The sequence below is a fragment of the Neoarius graeffei genome, chromosome 14 (assembly GCF_027579695.1).
Source record: "Neoarius graeffei isolate fNeoGra1 chromosome 14, fNeoGra1.pri, whole genome shotgun sequence".
Classification (NCBI taxonomy): domain Eukaryota; kingdom Metazoa; phylum Chordata; class Actinopteri; order Siluriformes; family Ariidae; genus Neoarius; species Neoarius graeffei.
The window spans coordinates 58,647,588-58,674,525 of NC_083582.1; the positions used below are offsets into that span (position 1 = coordinate 58,647,588).

Genomic DNA, 26,938 nt, shown 5'->3' on the forward strand with positions numbered 1-26,938 from the left:
AGAAAAGCCTGAGCCATAGGGATTTCATGGAGGAGCTCACTGCACAGCTGTGCGGTGTGCCACTACGTTTTGAGCCCCCAAAGGCTCCTCTGAAGAAAGTTGGCAAGACTCACAAGCCAGTTTGGGGGATTGAGCTGAACAGAAATCAGAATAAGGCTGGTGATGGTCGCAGAGACTGTGTGTACTGCAGGTTACAGGGAAGGAAAACAAAAACCCTGTGGAAGTGCAAAACGTGTGATTTTTCCTTTGCCTTCAACCTGACAGGAACTGTTATGATGCTTGGCATCCAGATGAGGACTGCAATGAGGACTGACAGCAGAGAGCCACAATCCAGGGATGATCATTAGCTATTGAACATTTTGAGTATCTTACAGTTGAGGAAGGCATATTTATTATAAGATTTAGAAGAAGCCAGAATATTTAATCTGTGACTGTGATAGCTTTGGCTTTTAGGGCTTCTTTTCTTTGCAGTAACTTTCCAAGCAGAGAGGTGTGGGGGCAGGGAGGTACAGTGGCCAGGGCCAGGGTCTTTGTCTTTGACAAATGGACTATTGACAGTGACAGAGGGGAGGGGGGATTACAGGTGAATTACACCGACCTCATCAATATTCATTTGAAAGGGCAACTGGCTTTGGAGAAAACAAAGGAAGTCTGAAGTTTCTACAATTAGTATTGAAACTGCATAACATTTCTGAATGCTGGTCTTACTTTTATGTAGCCAACACCTATGCTTACAAGGTTCAGACTTCAAAAGTCTTGTGCAGATAATTTATAGTGTTTTTTTAAAAGGTTTGAAGACTCTGAAAATAGGTTTTTTTTGTAAGGTTGTGTTTGCACTTAATTTAAATAAAAACAAATTTCATTACATTCACTTTACTCTCATAATATTATTGCTGAGGGTGTCCAGAATATAACCATGTGTGTCACTTTTGCATGGATGTTTTTAGTTAGATGAAATACTTAAAAATGTCAAGGTTTATCAGACTGCCACAGAGTGTATGACAGGCCCAGGACCTCAGAGTGTTAAGAAAACACGTTTGGAGTTTGCCCAATAGCATGTGCCAGACTCCTCAAACACGTGGAAGAAGATTCTCTGGTCAAATGAGACTAAAATTGATCTTTTTGGCCATCGTGGGAAATGCCATGTGTGGCACAAACCCAACACCCTGAGAACACCATTCCTACAGTGAAGCATGGTGGTGGCAGCGTCATGCTGTGGGGATGTTTTCCATCTGCAGGGACAGTAAGGCTAGTCAGGACTGAAGGAAAGATGGATGGCACTAAATACAGGGTAATTCTGGAGAAAAACCAGTTTGAGTCAGCCAGAGGTTTGAGACTGGGACAATGGTTCACGTTCCAGCACAACAATGACCCTAAACATACTAATAAAGCTACACTGGAGTGGTTTAAAGGGAAACATGTAAATGTCTTGGAATGGCCTAGTCAAAGCCCAGACCTCAATCCAATTGAGAATCTGTAGCATAACTTGAATATTGCTGTACACCAATGCAACCCATCTAACTTGAAGGAGATGGAGCAGTTTTGCCTTGAGGAATGGGCAAAAATCCCAGTGGTTAGATGTGCTAAGCTAATAGAGACATACCCCAAGAGATTTGCAGCTGTAATTTCACCAAAACGTGGCTCTATAAAGTATTGACTTTAGGGGGGTGAAAACCTATGCACACTCCAGATTTCTCATTTTTCATCTTAATTATTGTTTGTGTCACAATAAAACAACAGTTTGCACCTTTAAAGTGGTAGGCATGTTGTGTAAATCAAATGGTGCTAACTCCCCAAAAATCCATTTTATTTACAGCTTGTAATGCGACAAAACAGGACAAACACCAAGGGGGTCGAATACTTTTGCAAGACACTATATGTTTTGATGCAACATGACTCGGATAATATAAATATAGTGATTGAAGTGGTCAATGATATATGTAAGTCTATATGAGGATGGGAACATCTGGACTAAAGACCTGCCAAACTTCATGAAACTCTGTATTTAGTTATCAGAATATGCTAATTTTTCTGCGTGTGAACTTTTCTACATTTCTATGTGTCTACACCTTAACTAAAACAAATGAGTGTGATGGTTACCATACAATCCTGTACATATTTGGCCTACAATTTATGATTTTTTGACAAGTGGTTTGTAAGAGGACTTCAAAACGATACTAACCCCCAACCTGACAGAACTACACATTATTCCTCTTGAGGTTTGGTAAGACAAGGAATTCATATAAAAAGTCTATTGCAACCCTGCAATCCATTATGATTAATTAATTAATTAATTAATTAATTAATTAATTAATTAATTAATTAATTAATTAATTAATAGTAAGCATGATATCCTGGTCAGGATCACAGTGGATTCAGAGTTTATCTTGGAAACATGATGCATTAGCATGTGATCCCTGATCAATGAAACTATGTACTGACAGTAAGAGCTTTGAAACAGCAATGCTCCCACTGTTCCAGTTTGCCATCCCCCTTTTCACTCAACCATAATTATATTGCAATTCATTATAGCTCACACATTATGCATGAGTGAAATGACAACCATTACTGCTCACAGATTGACTACTCTACTTTACACATTTACTCTATATGACACCAAGGAGTGCAGATTTTTTTCTACAGTTTTCAGATTTAAATAGCCAGACTCGAATGACAATATGTACACCAGCAATCCATCCTTCCATTATCTGTAACCGCTTATACTGTGCAGGGTGCGGGCAAGCTGGAGCCTCTCCCAGCTGACTATGGGCGAGAGGCGGGATACACCCTGGACAAGTTGCCAGGTCACTGCAGGGCTGACACATAGGTGGGGTTTACATTAGACCGTATCAGCAGATCATCAGATTAACGTTTTTAAAACGATTAGTGTGCACACAGCAACGCCAATACACGATTCGCGTGCACATAGCAACGCCAATACACGGATACGCTCGGCTCCGCAGGCATCCTGCGCTCCAAATCACTCCTCCCTGAACAGCGAGTGCCCTCTGGAGGGTGCGCACTCCGGCCCTGCGCAGCTCACAGAGCGCACGAGTATAGCGCACGAGCAGTGATTTGGGACTGAGCCGCTGTGTGTGTGATCTCAGTGCATGTCGGGCATGCGCGTCACTTACCACTTGCAAGTGGAAGGATGGCAAGCCTAAAGACAATCATAACTACACAATGGGCAGTATTTGCATCAGTATTTGCAGTATTTTCATACTTTTATACTCTTTAATGAAAGGTGATACAAGGCGGAAGTCCACGCCGTTTTTCAGCAGTCGCGTCACATGACCAACGCCAGCGAATCAGGAAGGTGGATGTCACAGTGACGTTGTCCAATGACGACGCCAGCTAGAGCTCAGCACAGCGTATCCGCGTATTCTCAATGTTTACACAGCACCGGACCAGACACGATCTGGACTGAATACGTGGACCCTGGCGGATTCCCGTTTCCCGGCGTTTCCAGGCGTTTTAATGTAAACAGACAGTGCATCCGCAAAGAAAACGAGACAGATACGGTCTAATGTAAACTTGGCCATAGAGACAAACAATCATTCACACTCACATTCACACCTACGGTCAATTTAGAGTCACCAATTAGCCTAACCTGCATGTCTTTGGACTGTGGGGGAAACCAGAGCACCCGGAGGAAACCCACACAGACACAGGGAGAACATGCAAACTCCACACAGAAAGGCCCCCATCAGCCAGTGGGCTCAAACCCAGAACCTTCTTGCTATGAGGTGACAGTGCTAACCACTACATCACTGTGCTGCCTACACCAGCAATCTAACGTTAATTTTTCTAATCATCAATTTGACTTGTTTTGCCATCATTTACCAATGGTAAGACTTGTAGTGTAAAGTGAGCACAGGGAAAAAAATAAAGGAGTTAGTCAGTCATCAGTGGGGCTTTGTAGGGAGAGGGCAGAAAGCTCTCCTTTGCTCAGTTATATTCATGCATTTGCAATCTTTAATTTAAGTGAAGATAGGGAGAAAACTACATATCCATGCATGCACATACACACTGGAATTGTTGGGTGCTTATGGGACATTCCATGGAATGGGTGCCATTTGCTTGTTGTACCACTCCCAGATTAAACTTAATTTGTTATGTCTTTTCAACACTGATTATAATAACACACATATTTAACTATTCAAAATGTGTATTGGTCAACCTCAGGCTATGTTACGAGGTTTGCAAGTCAAAGATGGCTGCATTTTTTTCAGTCCTATTACCAAAACTCTGAAAGTAACAGGACTGAGTTTTTAGCCTAGGATTAGCCAATACATGGAATTAAGCCACATGGCGTTATCGCTAATAGCATGACCACACTTAGCACATTCTAATGATTTACCAAAAATCTGTATTTTTAAAATAAACAAATATCATCTAAGAAATAATTTAAGTAACAGGACAGTATGTTGACATTGACCTTATCAGTCAAAGTTAAAAAATCATCATACAGAAAAGTAAATGAGAGAACTAACTTTTGGTCTTCCCATGGCCTTCAGAAGACACAACTGATGTAACTTCCTGTTGATCATGTGATTTATGGAATGTTCCAAATTTGTCAGATGGGGTAATATATTTGGGTAACAGGACTGAGTGAAAACCCAGGGACATGACTAAAATGTGTATTTTAACTAAGAGATTGTGGATTTCTTATGAAAAAAATATATTTAAACCATGGATAGGATATGGAGTCACACAACAGTGCAAAAGAAATACTGTTTCTGAAGGATTTTAATCATAATATTTCATAGTTAAGTATAAAGTTAGAGTGCGGGGACAGGTAACACATGCTATTTTTCAGTGTTTTAGGTAGTTTTTATTAATCCTTACAATTATATATCTTAAATTTGAAATCAGATCAATGTGCGGGACATTCTGCGTAATAAGGAAATATATTTTAAAGTACATTTTTATGTGCATTTATACATATAAATTTCTAGGGACGGAAATGGCACCGATTCTGTGGAATGGCTCTTATATTAATATCCAGGAGTCTTTTTTTTTTCCATTTTATCAAGAGTCATTTTTGCCTCATTGTTATATTTCACTGACCCTTGTGATAGTAGTTCTTGTAATTTAACAAGCAAGTTAGACGGCAATAAAGATTTTGGATTTCTTGCATGCGTGTGTGTTAGATATAATCCCTCATAATGAACTGTTTCTTCTTAATGGCATGTTTTCATCATGGATTAGTGAATTTTGTTGGCTTAATTTGTTTTTGAACTGTGCCGTGTGGGATGAAGGTGAAGGTGGGTAGTGGGCTGTTGAGTGGGAGAGCATCTTGACTCACCATGACACAGTCACTCAGCAAACAAATCAGCACACTTCAAAGCCAGACGCCAAGCATGAAAAGTAATTATTGTTCCATGCAATTACAGGACTGATAAGGTTCCATTATTCAAGGCCTCAATTCAATCAGCACTGTCCTGCGAGTGCCCTTTTAGGACTACAGGAACAATGTCACAGCTATGCTATGAACCTGTTTTTTGACCCAACCTCAGATTTTTTTTTTCCATCAGCAAGCACATTATAACAGGCAGATTGATATGTTTATCTCTTTATGTATTCTTTCTTCTTAAGCATGATATGGATAAGAGAAAGCACAAAGAATGATCATCGCAATTCAGAAACAGCTATACATAACATATTAGGTAAATGGCTAAACTGTAGGGTGTTTTATTTGTTTTTTTATTTTTTATTCTTTTTTTTATTTTTTGTCTCACTGTGTAAACCACTGAGAAGACATGAAAGAACATGGACAACCTGTCTTCCTGATCTCTATTTCAAACAGGGGAAAACAAAAGTAAATAAATAAAAACAACAACAACAACAACATGGCAGAGGTTTTAAGAGCAAAAGATGAGGAACTTCCTGTATCTTTTTATGCAAAAAGATGTACTCTTCCTGTATCTTTTTATGCAAATATCAAGGGAGAATATATACATTTTCATTCTGCACATCTTCTTCAAATGATAGAATTCAGGGCTGTTTGTTTGGAAAACCAAATAGGGCAGTTGGTTCTAATGATTATGTGTAAAACAATCTTTTGTTTTCATTTTAGTCTCCATTTTTCTGACCTGGACGCATGATTCAACCACAGTTACAATAAAAAATGTCTCTTTCTGGAGGTGTTTCAAGAAGAAATGTTTTTTTTTTCTTTCGAACAAATCATACAAATCCAGAGGTATGACTCAAAACAGATGGACTGGAACAGGAGTGTTGTGCTGTCACTCAAATATTGTCAATATTGAGCTGAATAGAGACAAAACAAGAAAGAATTGTGAAAGATGTTAGCCAGGTCCAGTTTGGACTTCAGTTTTGAACAATACTGCAGACATATTTATTACATCTTATATCTTAATGTGTTTAAGTAGCATGTATTATATATTTTGTAAATAATTAAATATTGAAATGTTTATCAAAGACTGCTAAACCACATAGATAAGAAATGGTCTGACAAGTTAAGCAGCTTACACTAAATTGAAAATAAATAGACTTTCAATGCTAGAAATCAAACAGAATTTGTGTGTGTGTGAGAGAGAGAGAGAGAGAGAGAGAGAGATGCGTGTAGTGAGAATGAAACACAGTAATTCATTTTCACAGTTGACTGAGGCTGCACTGAACATGCCAACAAGAGTCTAAGGTGTTGATTAGACATCTCTGCAATTAAATGTGGCATGGGTTTACCTTTTTACATTTTTTTATTTTTTAAATTCATTTATTTTTACACATGTAATTACATTTATCTGATCGGTTTTGTAAGCAATGATGCTGGTATTGGCTCACTATAAACCACCCAACACTTCTCAGTGACAACCATACAAAGATACTTGGAACTGCGAGAAAGTTAGCTAGTCATAACAAACAGGAGAATACTAATATTATTCTTAATTTTTTTATTTTATTTTGACATTTCAAAATATATCAACATCATTGTTACTGTCATCCACACATGGTGAATAATCATCATTGGTGCACATCCATTACTGCTTATCCTGTGCAGGGTTGCAGGCAAGCTGGAGCCTATCCCTGCTGACTATGGGCAAGAGGCAGGGTAAAGCCTGGACAAATCACCATGTCATTGCAGGGCTGACACATAGGCCAAGTTTACATTAGACCGTATCTGTCTCGTTTTCTTCGCGGATGCACTGTCCGTTTACATTAAACCGCCTGGAAACGCCGGGAAACGGGAATCCGCCAGCGTCCACGTATTCAATCTAGATCGTGTCTGGTCCAGTGCTGTGTAAACATTGAGAATACGCGGATACGCTTGTGCTGAGCTCTAGCTGGCGTCGTCATTGGACAACGTCACTGTGACATCCACCTTCCTGATTCGCTGGCGTTGGTCATGTGACGCGACTGCTGAAAAATGGCGCGGACTTCCGCCTTGCATCACCTTTCATTAAAGAGTATAAAAGTATGAAAATACTGCAAATACTGATGCAAATACTGCCCATTGTGTAGTTATGATTGTCTTTAGGCTTGCCATCCTTCCACTTGCAAGTGGTAAGTGATATGCGCTGGGATCACACACACAGCGGCTCAGTCCCGAATCGTGGCTCGTGCACTTCACTCGCGCGCTCTGTGAGCTGCGCAGGGCCGGAGTGCGCACCCTCCAGAGGGCACTCGGTGTTCAGGGCGGAGTGATTTGGAGCGCAGGATGCCTGCGGAGCCGAGCGTATCCGTGTATTGGTGTTGCTGTGTGCACGCGAATCGTGTATTGGTGTTGCTGTGTGCACACTAATCGTTTTAAAAACGTTAATCTGATGATCCGCTAATACGGTCTAATGTAAACTTGGCCATAGAGACAAACAACCATTCACACTCACACCTATGGCCAATTAAGAGCCACCAATTAGCCTAACCTGCATGTCTTTGGACTGTGGGGAACCAGAGCACCCGGAGGAAACCCACACAGACACGGGGAGAACATGCAAACGCCACACAGAAAGGCCCCCGTTGGCCGCTGGGCTTGAACCCAGGACTTTCTTGCTGTGAGGCGACAGTGCTAACCACTACACCACCAGGTGCACTGTGCAAAAGTCTCAGGCACATGTAAAGAAATGCTGTAGACTAAAATGGCTTAAAAATAACGAAATGAAATGTTTCAACATAAAAAAAATACTATAAACAGCAGTAAGCCACAATAAATGAAGCAAAGCCAATATTTGGTATGAAATGGCTTTAAAAAATAGTAGTTTCAGGTACAATGAGTGCAGTTTTATAAGGAAATGAACTGTAGGTTTTACTGGACCCTTTGACTGTCACACTTGCTTTTGAAGTTTGCAGCAAAACCCAGTAGCCTTCATCATGTTTTCTTTATTAATCTGAAAAGAGGTATCTTATGTAATATGCTGCTCAGATACAAACATATTTTTTGTAACATTTAATTTTGTGCTGGAAAATGAACGTTTGGACTCTAAAATGTTTTTGTACTGACTCTATAATGTAGAAGTCATAAAATAGAAATCTATAACAAAGTTTGTATGAAAAAAAAATTAGGGTACCAAAGACTTTTGCATAGAACTGTAAATACTGTCTCATCCAATGAGAACAGACGTGTACACTTCCAATAGCTAGCCATTACTCCCAGAGATGCTGTAAATTCTCAGTTGGTCAGTCAGTTGTAAAATGTAACTTATAAATACTTCAGAAATGTCAATGGCAATACATCCAGTTTCCTTTTTCAAAATAAATATATTGATTTAATGTATTCATAAGCATATTATTTAATAAATAAATGTTATAGCATATCTTTGTTTTGCCATTGTTCAGTAGCCACTATGTGGTATAGAGGGTTAATCCCATGTAAACTGTATGGCCAAAAGCATGTGGACACATGATCATCATACCTGTATGTGATTCTTCCCCAAACTTTTGCAACAAAGTTGGAAGCACGCAATTGGATAGAATGTCTTTGCATGCTGTAGCATTACAGTTTCCCTTCACTGGAACTAAAGGGCCCAAACCTGTTCCAGGTTGACAACACCCTTGTGTACAAAGAGACATCCGTAAAGATATTTGCCTTGGTTGAACTCGAGTGGCCGGAGCCTTGACCTCAAGCCCACTGAACACCTTTAGGATGAAGCGGAATAGCAATTGCACACCTTCTAACTCTGCATTGGCACCTGACCTCACTAATGCTCTTGTGACTGAATGAGCACAAATCCCCACAGCCACATTCTAAAATACATTGGAAAGCCTCCCCAGAAGAGTGGAAGCTTTTATGACAGCAAAGAGGGGGGATCAAACCTATTTTAATACCCAAGGTCTTGAAATGGACAAACATGGGTGTGATGTTCAGGTGTCAACATAATTTGGCCATATAGTTTATCATCTTAGTTGCACCCGGTAAAAATCCTCCTCAGGAAACATTACAATTAGAAAATATAGATTGTCTGATTGGTCTTATCTTATCCCGATATTGTTAAAATTTACAAGTTGATTTCTAAACGATCAACTTGTTCTTTTTTGATGTCATTTACATTAGATAATCCCGTTTACAGCTCTTGATGTTTCAGTCATTAATAGTTCACTGATATCAACTTATTCCTTGTTTTATCAAAGAGTTGGATTCTAGTATATTTTATGATAGGTCATTGAATTAAAGAATAAAACATAATAGGACATGCTTTTATAGGAATTAATCAATTATGTGGTCGTGTGGTCCAAAGGCAAGTAGACAATGGAATGGAATTTTAGCCCATTATCCTCCATACAGAACAGCTTCAACTTTAGGATGTTGGTGGGTTTCCTCACATGAACTGCTCACTTCAGGTCCTTCCACAACATTTCGATTGGATTAAGGTCAGGACTTTGACTTGGCCATTCCAAAACATTAACTTTATTCTTCTTTAACCATTCTTTGGTAGAACGACTTGTGTGCTTAGGGTCGTTGTCTTGCTGCATGACCCACCTTCTCTTGAGATTCAGTTCATGGACAGGTGTCCTGACATTTTACTTTAGAATTCACTGGTATAATTCAGAATTCATTGTTCCATCAATGATGGCAAGCTGTCCTGGTCCGGATGCAGTAAAACAGGCCCAAACCATGATACCACCACCACCACCACCACCACCACGAGCATGTTTCACAGATGGGATAAGGTTCTTATGCTGGAATGCAGTGTTTTCCTTTCTCCAAACATAACGCTTCTCATTTAAACCAAAAAGTTCTATTTTGGTCTCATCCGTCCACAAAAAATTTTTCCAATAGCCTTCTGGCTTGTCCACGTGATCTTTAGCAAATTGCAGACGAGCAGCAATGTTCTTTTTGGAGAGCAATGGCTTTCTCCTTGCAACCCTGCCATGCACACCATTGTTGTTCAGTGTTCTCCTGATGGTGGACTCATGAACATTAACATTAGCCAATGTGAGAGAGACCTTCAGTTGCTTAGAAGTTACCCTGGGGTCCTTTGTGACCTCACCGACTGTTACACACCTTGTTCTTGGAGTGATCTTTGTTGGTCGACTACTTCTGGGGAGGGTAACAATGGTCTTGAATTTCCTCCATTTGTACACAATCTGTCTGACTGTGGATTGGTGGAGTCCAAACTCTTTAGAGATAGTTTTGTAACTTTTTCCAGCCTGATGAGCATCAACAACGCTTTTTCTGAGGTCCTCAGAAATCTCCTTTGTTCATGCCATGATACACTTCCACAAACATGTGTTGTGAAGATCAGACTTTGATAGATCCCTGTTCTTTAAATAAAACAGGGTGCCCACTCACACTTGATTGTCATCCCATTGATTGAAAACACCTGACTCTAATTTCACCTTCAAATTAACTGCTAATCCTAGAGGTTCACATACTTTTGCCACTCACAGATATGTAATATTGGATTATTTTCCTCAGTAAATAAATGACCAATTATAATATTTTTTGTCTCATTTGTTTAACTGGGTACTCTTTATCTACTTTTAGGACTTGTGTGAAAATCTGATGATGTTTTAGGTCATATTTATGCAGAAATATAGAAAATTCTAAAGGGTTCACAAACTTTCAAGCATCACTGTATGTTTTTAATCCATTTATGTTGAACGTTTACCTTACAAGTCCTTGTTTAAGTTTTTACTATAAAAATACTAGTGTATTAAAATGAGTGCATTAATATAAACTTTACATTCAGAATTACTGCCCAAGCCATTTTGTAATAGATAATTAATCAACACCTTTTGATAAGTGATGTGGTATAAAGGTTAAATATCAGTTGATATGTTGTTGAGAATAAATTGAGAGGCTTGTTCTTGTTTTATTGTCTTTCTACACTCATCTCATCTCATTATCTCTAGCCGCTTTATCCTTCTACAGGGTCGCAGGCAAGCTGGAGCCTATCCCAGCTGACTACGGGCGAAAGGCGGGGTACACCCTGGACAAGTCGCCAGGTCATCACAGGGCTGACACATAGACACAGACAACCATTCACACTCACATTCACACCTACAGTCAATTTAGAGTCACCAGTTAACCTAACCTGTATGTCTTTGGACTGTGGGGGAAACCGGAGCACCCGGAGGAAACCCACGCGGACACGGGGAGAACATGCAAACTCCACACAGAAAGGCCCTCACCGGCCCCGGGGCTCGAACCCAGGACCTTCTTGCTGTGAGGCGACAGCGCTAACCACTACACCACCGTGCCGCCCCCAACATTTTCATTTTAGTTCTATTTATAAAATATATGTAGATATTTGTTCCAACTGACAGAATTATCATAAACCCTATGCGCAAGCAATTACTGCTCAAATGCTCCATGCACAAACAATTAAAATACTTGATCAGGGATTTGAATTTCCATTGCAACAAGTTCAGTATATTAATATGCTAATGGATTTACAGACATGTTTACCAGTTGGCATGGTTGAGAGAACCATGTTACACAAGCCTAACAAGTCTGAGAAAAAAACATAGATAGCTGATGTACAGTACTTGCAAACATTTAAAGCTGTAAACATTCATTCAACCCTTCTGAGCTTACTGTGCCAGAGTTCTGCAGCACTAAACTAATTGGATATGTAAGACTCATCAATCATGGCCAACTGTTGCATAAACAAGAAATATGGGCAGCAAAAGAAAATGAATGCTGCAAATTCATTCTGTATAAATGGCTTGAATTCACTACAGTCTTAATAATTTTATGTGTGTCAGTATTTCGGAAACTAGAAATAAATTAATGATGTTTTTCCTCTAAACAGAGTCAATGGAAGTACTGTATGTTTTTTGACAAAAGCAGCTGACTTCAATTGTGACTAATCATGTATAAAGCTTGTTTATTTTTATTCTATCACATAAGATTATGTGGTGTTTTTTTATTCTTCTGACACATTTAGATTACACACTATTATACATCTACAAGAGGCATATTTAAGGTGCATACGAAATATACGTAATTAAAGCACATTGCCTACCTTTCCTACATACTGTGCATCTGGTCCAAGGTGCTCCTCCAGTACAAAGAACTGGTTCCATATCCATCCCCGCTTTGGTCTATGGTGGACTTCTGTCTCCCCATCTTTTGTATGGTTGTGACTGTGAGTCAGGTTATGATTCCTGGAGATCATCCTGGCCTGTCCATGGTGACTTGCCCCATAGCCTCTATCCAGGAAGCAGAGACAGAGAAGCACAGGACACAGACAGGAAGTTGGACTCACCTTCATGATGGTGAGTAAGAACAATATTTCCAGTATTCCAAAATAATGTGATAATGTGTTTTCCCAAAGTATCACAATATTCCAAATGATCGAGATATCCCAGAAGCAAGTATATTCCTATTGATATGGACTATCTTCTGCTTCATGAGCTTCTTTTTCATCCGCCCCCTTCAGCCAGTTCTGTAACCCACACAGTTGTAACCCTCCTTTGGTGCTATTTTAGAGAGATGAGATCCAAGAAGAGAGAACGGCCAGAGTCAGAGGTCCAGAAAGCTTTTATGATGCTCATGTTTCAGTCTTCCATATCAATATGACTGTACAAATGCATTTACATAATGGACTCAGAGGGCTTTTGCTTCAGGAAACAATTGGTATTGGGTTTAGAAAGGTTTTAGCAAAGTTGTGCAGAGACACAGATCATCTTGAGATACCTAGAGAAGGAAAAAATATAATTATAATTATTCGCTTTAAAGTTAGCTGTCTAGCATCACAAGGAGCATGTTGCACACAACATCAACAACAACAATAATAATAATAATAATAATAATAATGGATACAAACTCAGTGTGTCCACAAATAAATGTTTTTATCTTTAAAAATTGTGAATGCACATTCAACAATTGCCCAACCCATACTTGGGACAGTACTTAAGGATCTCATCTCATTATCTCTAGCCGCTTTATCCTTCTACAGGGTCGCAGGTAAGCTGGAGCCTATCCCAGCTGACTACGGGCGAAAGGCGGGGTACACCCTGGACAAGTCGCCAGGTCATCACAGGGCTGACACATAGACAACCATTCACACCCACGGTCAATTTAGAGTCACCAGTTAACCTAACCTGCATGTCTTTGGACTGTGGGGGAAACCAGAGCACCCCCACGCGGACAACATGCAAACTCCACACAGAAAGGCCCTCGCCAGCCCTGGGGCTCGAACCCAGGACCTTCTTGCTGTGAGGCGACAGCGCTAACCACTACACCACCGTGCCGCCGTACTTAAGGATGATTTATGGATATGTTTTGCTCTGGGAATATAGACTGTCGCATGCTTGGACAACAAAGTTTTGGCACATTTGAAATATACATGGAAAACCTCAAGCTTTATTTAATGACAACAACAACAAAAAAAATCTTATTAAAGTTCCATTTTTAGTTTTCTTCCCTGAACACAAGCATTTGATCTTGATTAAAGATGAATGAATTCAATTGCTAGAACCTGGGTGGTTACTTCAAAGTGCATTCAAATGTCCATATGGATTTACAGCATTAGTGGACTTCAAGAAGACAAATGTGTGTAACATTTGCAGCTTCTTTTTCCTCTGGATACCAGAACATAATAATGTGAGGTGATGAATTACACAGACATATTTAAAAATAAATAAATAAATAAATAAATAAATAACTGAACAATGGAATACTGTTCTTTTAAATATAAATATTACAGTACTAGACAAAAGTTTGGACACACCTTTTTCTTTATATTTATTAATTAAAGACACTTCCTGTCTTAAGGTAATGTTGGACTGTCATTTCTCTTTACTTTGAGCAGTTCTTGACATAATATGGATTACTGCAGTTATGGAATATGGCTATTTACTGTATTCTTATTATTTACTATTGACTGTTTGATCTCAAATGCATTAAGAAGGCAAGAAATTGCACTAATTCACTTTTGACGAGGCACAGCTGTTAACTGAAAAGCATTCCAGGTGACTACCTCATGAAGCTGGTTAAGATAATGCCAATAGCGTACAAAACGTCATCAAGGTAAACGCTGGCTACTTTGAAGAATCTAAAATATAAAACATATTTTCTTAACACTTTTTTTTTGTTTCCAACATAATTTCACATCTGTTCCATTTATTGTTTCATAGTTTTGATGTCTTCAGTATTGTTCTACAATGGAGAAAATAGTCTTCCACACAAGAGAGTCCCTCCAACAACAAAATCACAGGTGGTACAAAATTCCAATAGCCTTTCACCATTTTCATTCCTATTACCACAACCCTCTTTTCCCATGGCTCTTTCATAGGTGATATTGTTGTTCCCAGCTTTTGCATTCAAGTCTCCCATTACAATTTTCAGATCATATCTTGATACGCTTTCCAATTCTGCCTGCAGCTGCTCGTAAAATTCATCTTTGACATCTTCGTCATTGTCGTTTGTTGGATGATGGTGGATGATAGTGGCGTTAACCTGTTTACCTTTCATTCTGATCTTGATGAGTCTGCTATTGACTGGTTTCCATTCAGTAAGGCTCTTCTCTGTGCGTTTCCTCAGTATGATGGCTACTCCCTCACAATGTTGACTGTCCTTTCCTGAATATAATACTGTTTCACCTGTGGTGGTTCTCATTCTTCCCGACCCTGTCCATCTGCTCTCACTTATGCTGAAGATATCCAAGCTATAACATCTCATCTCAGATGTTACTTGTGCTCTCAGGGTCATTGAGACGCACAAGCCCCCATACCATGACAAAGTGATGATCCCGGGGGGGGGATAATACAACCCCGATTCCAAAATAGTTGGGACAAAGTACAAATTGTAAATAAAAACTGAATGCAATGATGTGGAAGTTTCAAAATTCCATTGTGGCAGCAGGGGCATGGTCAAGCGCCGGTCTGTGACAGGAGGGCGGAATCAGGGAAGGTAAGTGGCAGAATCACTACACCTGAGAGCAATTAACCTGTGTTTGTGTGTCTTCCCAGTGACCGCGCCCTATATAAGGAGGGAGAGTGAGAGCGGGGGAGAGCTCTTCCTGACCCAGACGCTGAGAGTGTGTGTCTGCAAAGTACACATCCATTGTTATGCTGAAAAGTGTAGAAATAAAACATTCTGTCAAACCTTATCTCTGTCCTGCCGTTCTCTGTGCTCCACCCACCAACTCCGAACTGTTACAGTGGTGCTGAAACCCGGGATCTGGAGCACAGCAGCCTCCCAGCCCCATGGAGTCCTCCCCGTTTGCTGAACTGGTCCACACCCTCGCCACGGCCCAGCAAAGCCAGCACCAGGTGCTACTCACCCTCCGAAAAGAGCAAGAACAGCGGTTCGAGGCCCTGGTGTTGGCCCAACAAGAAGATCGAGAGGCGTTCCGGCACCTCCTCGCGTCGGCGAGGTCCACCAGCGCTCCTACCGCGGGCTCGTCTCCCCTCACCGTCACCAAGATGGGCCCGCAGGATGACCCCGAGGCGTTCATCACGCTCTTCGAGCAAGTCGCCGAAGCCTCGGGGTGGCCGATGGAGCAGCGCGTGGCGCGCCTCCTCCACCTGCTCACGGGAGAGGCACAGCTGGCCCCGCTACAGCTCCCCGCCGACCGCCGGCTGGCCTACGCGGACCGCCGCCAGGCCGTCCTCCAGCGCGTGGGGCACACCCCAGAACAGCAGCGCCAGCGCTTCCGCGCATTGCGCTTGGAGGAAGTCGGCCGGCCATTCGCGTTTGGCCAGCAGCTCCGGGACACCTGCTGGCGGTGGCTGAGGGCCAACAACTGCGACGCCGAGGGAATCATCGACCAGGTGGTGCTGGAACAGTTCGTCGCTCGCTTGCCAGCAGGAACTGCGGAGTGGGTCCGGTGCCACCGCCCGGCGTCGCTGGATCAGGCAGTCGAGCTGGCGGAGGACCATTTGGCGGCTGTTCCGGTGGCAGGACAGCAGATGGCATCTTCTCTTCTCCCCTCTCTCTCTCTTCCTCCTCCTGTGTCCCGTCCTCGCCCCGTTCCCCCACTGCGGAGGCGGGGGCCGGCACCACCCCAGCCGGCCCGCCGCACCCGCAGTGCCCTCCCGTTTCTCCCTTCTGTGTCTGTCTCTCCCCCACCTCAGGTGAGTGAGCCCCAGATCACCGGTGCAGAGGGAAAGCCCGGGCCGGTTTGCTGGCGCTGCGGGGAGCCGGGCCACCTTCAACAGCAGTGCACGGCGATGGAAGTGGGTGCGGTGGTTAGGATCCCCGACGTGCCAGAGGCCGCCCTCGATCGGGCCAGAGCGTATCGCATACCGGTGAGTATCCAAGGGGATACATATCAGGCATTGGTGGATTCTGGTTGTAACCAGACCTCAATTCACCAAAGCCTGGTGCAAAACGAGGCATTGGGGGGAGCACAGGGGGTGAAGGTGTTGTGTGTGCACGGGGATGTTCACAGCTACTCTTTGGTGTCGGTCCACATTTTTTTCAGAGGGGAAAAATTTATAGTGAAGGCGGCGGTTAATCCTCGCCTTACCCACTCTTTAATTTTGGGGACTGATTGGCCGGGATTTCGGGGTTTAATGACACGCTTAGTAAAGAGTGGGTCCTGCCATTTGACAGGGGGAGGTCCCAGTGTGGCTTTGGCGGGAACAGCTATCACAGAGCCATCTATGTCATCTCCGCGTCAGAGTGAGGAGCCGCCGGCTCCTCCTCTCTCTATTGGGGAATCCCTCGCGGATTTCCCATTAGAACAATCGCGAGATGAGACTCTGTGACATGGGTTTGACCAAGTGAGAGTAATCGATGGTCAAACGCTCCAGCCGAACGCCACCCCATCCTTCCCCCACTTCCCAATTATGAAGGATAGACTATACCGAGTGACGCAGGACACTCAAACTAAAGAGCGAGTCACGCAGCTTTTAATTCCGAAGAGCCGCCGGGAATTGGTATTCCAGGCGGCTCACTTTAATCCCATGGCTGGACACTTAGGGCAAGATAAAACACTAGCCCGAATAATGGCCCGATTCTATTGGCCGGGGATTCGCGGCGATGGTCGTAGGTGGTGTACGGCATGCCACGAATGCCAGTTAATAAATCCAGTGGCCATTCCAAACGCGCCTTTGCGCCCTCTACCGTTAATCGAGACCCCGATTGAGAGAATTGGGATGGATCTCGTCGGGCCATTAGATCGGTCAGCACGAGGGTACCACTTTATGTTAGTTCTGGTGGACTATGCAACGCAATACCCGGAAGCAGTGCCTCTGCGCAATATCTCAGCACGCAGTATTGCAGAGGCACTCTTCCGCATCATCTCCCGAGTTGGAATCCCGAAAGAGATTCTGACTGATCAAGGCACTACATTTATGTCACGGACACTGTGCGAACTGTATGGGTTACTGGGGATTAAGCCGATCCGCACCAGTGTGTATCACCCACAAACGGACGGTTTAGTGGAACGGTTCAATCGCACCCTCAAAAATATTATTAAAAAATTCGTAAGTGAAGACGCACGTAATTGGGATAAGTGGCTCGAGCCCTTGTTGTTCTCAGTGCGAGAGGTTCCCCAAGCCTCCACGGGGTTCTCCCCGTTCGAATTATTATATGGGCGTATGCCGTGCGGCATCCTATACGTGCTGTGGGAAAATTGGGAGGAGGGACCTTCACAAAGCAAGAACGAAATTCAATACGTTATGGACCTGTGCGCAAAACTCCACACGCTCACCCACCTAACTCAGAAGAATTTGCGGCAGGCCCAGGAACGGCAAGCCCACCTGTACAACAAGGGTACGCGCCTTAGAGAGTTCACACCGGGAGATAAGGTACTTGTACTCTTGCCCACGTCGAGCTCCAAATTGATTGCCAAGTGGCAAGGACCCTTTGAGGTCACACGGCGAGTCGGGGACGTCGACTATGAGGTGAGGCGAACGGACAGGGGTGGGGCGCTACATATTTACCACCTCAATCTGCTTAAACTCTGGAACGAGGAGGTCCCCGTGGCGTTGGTGTCGGTGGTTCCGGAGAAGGCGGAGCTGGGGCCGGAGGTTCAAAAAGGGGCATTGGCATCACGTACTTCTTCGGTCCCTTGTGGAGACCACCTCTCCCCAACCCAACTCACGGAGGTTGCCCAGTTGCAGACCGAGTTTTCGGATGTGTTCTCGCCCCTGCCTGGTCACACTAACCTCATAGAGCACCACATAGAGATGCCCCCGGGGGTGGTAGTGCGTAGCCGCCCTTACAGGCTACCCGAACACAAAAAAAAGGTGGTTCGGGAAGAACTTCAGACCATGCTTGAAATGGGCATCGTCGAGGAGTCCCACAGTGACTGGAGCAGCCCGGTGGTCTTGGTACCCAAGGCCGACGGGTCAGTCCGGTTCTGTGTGGACTATAGAAAAGTCAACACGGTGTCTAAATTTGATGCGTACCCAATGCCTCGTATTGATGAGCTGCTCGATCGACTAGGCACGGCTCGCTTTTATTCGACACTGGATTTGACGAAGGGATATTGGCAGATCCCCTTGACTCCACTATCCCGAGAAAAAACGGCCTTTTCCACACTGTTTGGTTTACACCAATTTGTCACACTTCCGTTTGGGCTGTTTGGGGCGCCTGCTACGTTTCAGCGGCTGATGGACAGGGTCCTCCGCCCCCATGCCACCTATGCGGCCGCTTATCTCGACGACATCATCATATATAGTAATGACTGGCCGAGGCACCTGGAACACCTAAGGGCCGTCCTTAGGTCGCTGAGGCGAGTGGGTCTCACAGCCAACCCAAAGAAGTGTGCAATTGGGCGGGTGGAAGTACGGTATCTGGGCTTCCACTTGGGCAACGGGCAGGTGCGTCCCCAAATTAACAAGACCGCAGCAATTGCGGCCTGCCCGAGGCCCAAGACCAAAAAGGGGGTGAGACAGTTCCTGGGGCTGGCTGGCTATTATCGTAGGTTTATACCTAATTATTCGGACAACACCAGCCCGCTGACTGATCTCACTAAAAAGGGGGCACCAGATCCGGTCCAGTGGATGGAGCAATGCCAGCGGGCTTTTTCTGAGGTAAAGGCTGCACTGTGTGGGGGGCCACTATTACACTCCCCTGACTTTTCTCTCCCTTTTATGTTGCAGACCGATGCGTCGGACAGAGGGCTGGGGGCGGTTTTGTCCCAGGAGGTGGAGGGGGAGGACCACCCCGTCCTGTACATTAGCAGGAAGCTGTCAGTGCGTGAGGGGCACTACAGCACTATCGAGAAAGAGTGTCTGGCAATCAAGTGGGTGGTCCTCGCCCTCCGCTACTACCTGCTGGGGTGCCCTTTCACCCTCTGTTCGGACCACGCGCCCCTTCAGTGGCTCCACCGCATGAAGGATGCCAACGCGTGGATCACCCATTGGTATCTGGCACTCCAACCCTTCAATTTTAAGGTGGTCCACAGGCCGGGGGCGCAGATGGTCGTGGCGGGCTTCCTCTCTCGTCGGGGGGGGAGTCAGCTGCAGGCCGGACAGCCGCCCGGCCTGAGTCGGGTGGTGGGGGTATGTGGCAGCGGGGGCGTGGTCAAGCGCCGGTCTGTGACAGGAGGGCGGAGTCAGGGAAGGTAAGTGGCAGAATCACTACACCTGAGAGCAGTTAACCTGTGTTTGTGTGTTTTCCCAGTGACCACGCCCCATATAAGGAGGGAGAGCGAGAGCGGGGGAGAGCTCTTCCTGATCCAGACGCTGAGAGTGTGTGTCTGCAAAGTCCACATCCATTGTTATGCTGAAAAGTGTAGAAATAAAACATTCTGTCAAACCTTATCTCTGTCCTGCCGTCCTCTGTGCTCCACCCACCAACTCCGAACTGTTACATCCATATTTTATTCAGAATAGAACATAGATGAGGCGGCACGGTGGTGTAGTGGTTAGCGCTGTCGCCTCACAGCAAGAAGGTCCTGGGTTCGAGCCCCGGGGCCGGCGAGGGCCTTTCTGTGTGGAGTTTGCATGTTCTCCCCGTGTCCGCGTGGGTTTCCTCCGGGTGCTCCGGTTTTCCCCACAGTCCAAAGACATGCAGGTTAGGTTAACTGGTGACTCTAAATTGACCGTAGGTGTGAATGTGAGTGTGAATGGTTGTCTGTGTCTATGTGTCAGCCCTGTGATGACCTGGCGACTTGTCCAGGGTGTACCCCGCCTTTCGCCCGTAGTCAGCTGGGATAGGCTCCAGCTTGCCTGCGACCCTGTAGAAGGATAAAGCGGCTAGAGATAATGAGATGAGATGAGATGAGAACATAGATGACATATCAAATGTTGAAACTGAGAAAATGTATTATTTAAAGAGAAAAACTAGGTGATTTTAAATTTCATGACAACACCACATCTCAAAAAAGTTGGGACAAGGCCATGTTTACCACTGTGAGACATCCCCTTTTCTCTTTACAACAGTCTGTAAACGTCTGGGGACTGAGGAGACAAGTTGCTCAAGTTTAGGGATAGGAATGTTAACCCATTCTTGTCTAATGTAGGATTCTAGTTGCTCAACTGTCTTAGGTCTTTTTTGTCATATCTTCCATTTTATGATGCGCCAAATGTTTTCAATGGGTGAAAGATCTGGACTGCAGGCTGGCCAGTTCAGTACCCGGACCCTTCTTCTACGCAGCCATGGTGCTGTAATTGATGCGGTATGTGGTTTGGCATTGTCATGTTGGAAAATGCAAGGTCTTCCCTGAAAGAGACGTTGTCTGGATGGGAGCATATGTTGCTCTAGAAGCTGGATATACCTTTCAGCATTGATGGTGTCTTTCCAGATGTGTAAGCTGCCCATGCCACACGCACTAATGCAACCCCATACCATCAGAGATGCAGGCTTCTGAACCGAGCGCTGATAACAACTTGGGTCGTCCTTCTCCTCTTTAGTCCGAATGACACGGCATCCCTGATTTCCATAAAGAACTTCAAATTTTGATTTGTCTGACCACAGAACAGTTTTCCACTTTGCCACAGTCCATTTTAAATGAGCCTTGGCCCAGAGAAGACGTCTGCGCTTCTGAATCATGTATACGGCTTCTTCTTTGAACTATAGAGTTTTAGCTGGCAACGGCGGATGGCACGGTGAATTGTGTTCACAGATAATGTTGTCTGGAAATATTCCTGAGCCCATTTTGTGATTTCCAATACAGAAGCATGCCTGTATGTGATGTAGTGCCGTCTAAGGGCTCGAAGATCACGGGCACCCAGTTTGGTTTTCTGGCCTTGACCCTTACGCACAGAGATTCTTCCAGATTCTCTGAATCTTTTGATGATATTATGTACTGTAGATGATGATATGTTCAAACTCTTTGCAATTTTACACTGTCAAACTCCTTTCTGATATTGCTCCACTATTTGTCGGCGCAGAATTAGGGGGATTGGTGATCCTCTTCCCATCTTTACTTCTGAGAGCCGCTGCCACTCCAAGATGCTCTTTTTATACCCAGTCATGTTAATGACCTATTGCTAATTGACCTAATGAGTTGCAATTTGGTCTTCCAGCTGTTCCTTTTTTGTACCTTTAATTTTTCCAGCCTCTTATTGCCCCTGTCCCAACTTTTTTGAGATGTGTTGCTGTCATGAAATTTCAAATGAGCCAATATTTGGCATGAAATTTCAAAATGTCTCACTTTTGACATTTGATAAGTTGTCTATGTTCTATTGTGAATACAATATCAGTTTTTGAGATTTGTAAATTATTGCATTCTGTTTTTATTTACAATTTGTACTTTGTCCCAACTTTTTTGGAATCGGGGTTGTAGTCAAAATACAGAAAAATCTATGACTGAGTAGGTGTGTTCAAACCTTTGACTGGTACTGTATATACAAATATACAAAATTGCATGTCTTATATGATGACACATAAGAATCCAGCTATTACAGTAAACCATGTGTGATTCCTCTAGATCCAACAGATTCTGGTATTTTCATATTCATAACTAATCGCAATACTTAATTTGGAATAAAAATTATTTTAAAAAGACACAAATATTAGCATTTGGAGTTGAGTTAGTTTCCATACATTTGTTTTAAATCAAACAAAATCTTCCCACAGTCCACACTCACTCAAGTTCTACTTTTTTATCATTAGATCAAGTTGATAAACTATAAAGGGGAAAAAAACAACAACATTTGAGTAGAATGAGAAGGTATAGATGGAATATAGAGGCAGTTATGCAAAGATACCTCTTTTCGACCAACAGGGAATGGGAACAGCTTCTGTTCTGGTTTGCGCAACAAATTTTGAACCGTTCAGAGCATTGACAAAAAATAAATTGATTTGGAACCTGAAATGTTGGTTTGCAACTGGAACCAACATATAGTATTTTTTTTCCCAGTGTGAACTGTGATAGTGTCAGTGGGCATGTCATTATTTTGCAGAGGGAGCGGAACACAACAATGGAGAATGCAAGGGAAAAGGATATATCTTCAGAAAAAAATGGAATGAAAACAAATACCTGCAGTAATAGAAGAAAAGCTTAAAGGTAATCAAAGTGCTCTGAATTGTGCAACACCCTCTGTTCATGAGACATCCTTGATCGCAATGGTTCTACTCAAAACTGGTTTGCTACAGGTACCAAGGTTCAAAGAATCCTGAATGGAACTGGTTCATAACCCATTCCCTGTTGGTCGAAAAGGAAAGCTAAGGTTACAACATCAATAATGTAATGGCAACACTGGGAAAACAAACAAACAAAAAAACACACTTGCTTCACATTTCATTTCAGACATTGCTGGAAAAAAGACAACTGTTATTCAGTGATGCTTGGATTGTTTTTGGCAGTTTGGAGAGTGTGGGAAAAGCTGGCAGCTTTTCATTCAGTAGGCTGTTGGTCTGATTGCAATTAACACACCTCATCATACCTACTTTTTTCATTCCCTAACACCCAAACTTCTTTGTGTGTGTGTGTGTGTGTGTGTGTGTGTGCAGATGACACATCATGATAGCAGAGTAAATGATCTTCACTACAGGCAAAGCATAGTGAGAGAGAGAACGAGAATGAGAAGGACTGAGAATGAAACATACAGAGTTATGAGACATCTGAGATCTTGAACATATTAAAACTAGAGAAAAGGAGTAAAAAAAGGACATTAACATGTTTGTCAGTGCTATTCAATTTACAAATTGTTGCCCATCACTTGATAAAGTGATTCAGAAATTAACAGCTGTACTGTGGTGGAACCTGTCGTGATCCTGAACAATTGGCCATTTCTGCTCTTATATATGGGGGTGGCATGGTGGTGTAGTGGTTAGCACTGTTGCCTCACAGCAAGAAGGTTTTGGGTTCAAGCCCAGTGGCTGACGGGGGCCTTTTTGTGTGGAGTTTGTATGCTGTCCATGTGGGTTTCCTCCAGGTGCTCCAGTTTCCCCCACAGTCCAAAGACATGCAGGTTAGGTTAATTGGTGGCTCTAAATTGACCGTGAGTGTGAATGGTTGTTTGTCTCTATGTGTCAGCCCTGTGACGATCTGGTGACTTGTCTCGGGTGTACCCCACCTCTCGCCCATAGTCAGCTGGGATAGGCTCCAGCTTGCACCCTGCACAGGATAAGTGGTTATGGATAACGGATGATTAAGGACGCTTGTAGGTCATCACTACAACCTGAAATTAATCTCCATTATTATTATTATTTTTTAATTACACTGAAAATAATGCATTGAATTTCCTTGATTGAAATGTGTACATTGGTTCTACGAAAATGAACTGAGTTGCATTTACACAGTTTGATTTCGTACAGCCAGCAAGATTTGATAGAGAGAATAAAAGCAAACTCGACACATGCTCAACCGAGGAGCAGGGAGCATTGAGCTCTGAGGTGGCAATTACACTGCCCAACCATATCATGTGACCAATTTCCTTTTAGTATAAGCAGTGGAATCACATTTTAATTAGAAATGAAATATTTTATGCAAACTATACATATTTTCTTTTCCATTTAACATACAAAAATACAGAAGAAGGTAAATATAAATTAGGCTGCACCTGTAGCACTAGCTAGTCAGGTATCCAGCTTACAGTAGATACCATTAATGCACTGTGTACCTAATTCTCTACATTTTAAATTTCATTGCAGAGATTAATAGGGGGAAGCCATGGCCTAATGGTCAGAGAAGCAGCTTTGGAGCCAAAAGGTTGCTGGTTCAGTTTCCTGGACCAGCAGGAATGACTGAAATGCCCTTGAGGCTCTTGAGCAAGGCACCTAACCCCCAACTGCTCCCTAAGCTGCTCTGGGTATGTTGTACATCGCTCTGGATACAAGCGTCTGCTAGATGCCATTAATGTAATGTAAGGATTTAACAATTGAGGACCTCACAAACAAGCATCTTGATAGTCAAACATATCACACCATCACCTTTGGACTCACTTTTACACCAGCAATGTTGTTCCTAATGTAGCACAGTGTGGTGTCAACAAGACAACCCTACTGCTGCCATGTTTTCCCAGTGAAGCACACTCTGAAAAGGCGGAGGCAATTAGCATATGAACAAAACATTTAAGTTATTAATTATTATTAATGTATATTTGTATTTACATATCACATTTACATTTAGGTTTACATGTACACAACATTTATCATTTACATATAAACACATGATTTGCATTTATAAATAATTTGTAATTTGCAAGTCATTTTACACAGAACAATAATGTTCAGAAATAGAGCACTTTTTTTGTGTGTGTGTGTGTGTGTGTGTGAATTTATCTCTAAAAGTATGAAAATTGTGCTAAATGATGAATAAACACCCATAAAAAAAGTTAAATTATTTTTTTTTACAAAGGGTGCCCCATAGAGGAGATCCTTTCCAGATAATACTTAAAAATAAAATTAAAAATTAAAAAATAATAATAAAAAAGCTATACATTTCTTGAAGAAGAAGAAACCTTTATTTGTCACATGCACACTTCAAGTCCAGTGAAATTCATCTTCTGCATTTAACCCATCTGAAGCAGTGAACACACACATTCAGAGCAGTGGACAGCCACACCAGAGCACCCAGGGAGCAGGTACACTCAAGGGCACCTCAGCCCAAGGCCGCCCCACGTTAACCTAACGGCATGTCTTTGGATTGTGGGGAAAACCGGAGCACCCGGAGGAAACCCACGCAGACACAGGGAGAACATGCAAACTCCACACAGAAAGGCCCTCGCCAGCCGCTGGGTTCGAACCCAGAACCTTCTTGCTGTGAGGCGACCGTGATAACCACTACACCACTGTGCCACCCTTAATTTCTTGATATGATAACAGATTAGGACATGAAGCAGAGTTATTAAAGGAGACTTAACAGAATATAAACACACACAGATGTAAGAGTGAAATGCTGGGGTGGGGTTTGACACAGAGGGGTGAGAAAAGTCTCACATTTTTCCACAGTATGCTTACTGTAACTAATATAGACTAACTGCCAAACGTCTCTCAGCTTCCACTGTGAAATATGCACAAACAGGTGCTTGCTCCTACACACACACACACACACACACACACACACACACACACACAGAGAGTCAGAGAATAAGATGAATTTTAAATACAATGAAGTGCCCACATATATTCATGCCAGATTGTGGGTGAACATCTTATATTTTCTGACAACCGCACATGGACAGAAATGCTGTGAAAGGCATCTTGTATTTTTTGGTCATCTACAACCAGTGGATGGAAATAGTGATGCAATAAATGCAGAAAAATGACAGTTTTCATTTCTGCACACGACTGAGAAGCAGAAAACTGCTTGAATTACATTATTCATTTTGGTTGCTTCCACAAGTGACTCTCTCATCTCTTTTCTCTGTGCCTTGTCAGATATGGTTATGAGAAACTTGGTTTCTGTTTAAGATTTTGCTCAGGGTGATTTGTTTCTCTTCTCATAATGTACATGCTTAATTAATTTACAGTGTACACTTAATTAAGGCAAGCTTTTTTTTGGATCGTCACAGAGCATTTATTTCTGCTGGACTTAAAATAGCTGAATAAATATGTTGGGTCAGAAACAAGGGAAACAAGGCAAAATAATCTGTGTTGAACTGCAGTATTGTTGTTCACATATGCACTGTAAACCTAGATGGCCACAAAACCTAATTCAATAATATGTGTTACTTATTGTTATTTACAGGCACACAGACACTTTTTAAACCATATTTTGACATCTGTTGCTTTCTATTCTATTTCTATTCTTCTCCCAGTTATTTCTCCTCTCACTGGGCCTTCCATATTCATTTATTATTATATTACCTCCTCTGTTGAGCTTTAGTCCTCTGACTGCATGTCTTTAGAGCACTATTTTATTAAGAGCTCCAAGTCAATCTGAAAAACAGATTTATAATACTGTATGTATAAGCGATGCTGCTAATATTTGTTTTAGATCAGAAATGAAATACATGGGCTATGTGCTTTGTAAATACATGATCTTGTTATGAATTTGGTGGCATTAATAGTAATCCTGTTTATATGTGTGGTTGGAGGAATTAATTCAAAAAGGAAGAAGGGAAATAGGTAAGGAAGGATAGAGGATGCTTAGAGACAGAGAAAAGGCAAAACCAGAATGAAATAGTGTCTTCTGACATCGTTATCACAGGAGAACAAAGCCTGTGGGATATAATTTATCTGCTA

General features: G+C 42.7%; 1 protein-coding gene across 3 annotated transcripts in view; it reads right to left on the reverse strand.

The window, feature by feature from the left end:
• LOC132898496 (cadherin-18) overlaps positions 1-12,780 on the reverse strand; it is a 298,900-nt gene extending 286,120 nt beyond the window's left edge. For all 3 annotated transcript variants that reach the window (XM_060940160.1, XM_060940158.1, XM_060940159.1), the window contains exon 1: positions 12,426-12,780. In XM_060940160.1, the coding sequence (XP_060796143.1) occupies positions 12,426-12,674 (249 nt within the window). In that variant the 5' untranslated portion in view covers positions 12,675-12,780. The remainder of the gene's footprint in view (positions 1-12,425) is intronic.
• Between the last annotated feature and the right edge of the window lie 14,158 nt (positions 12,781-26,938).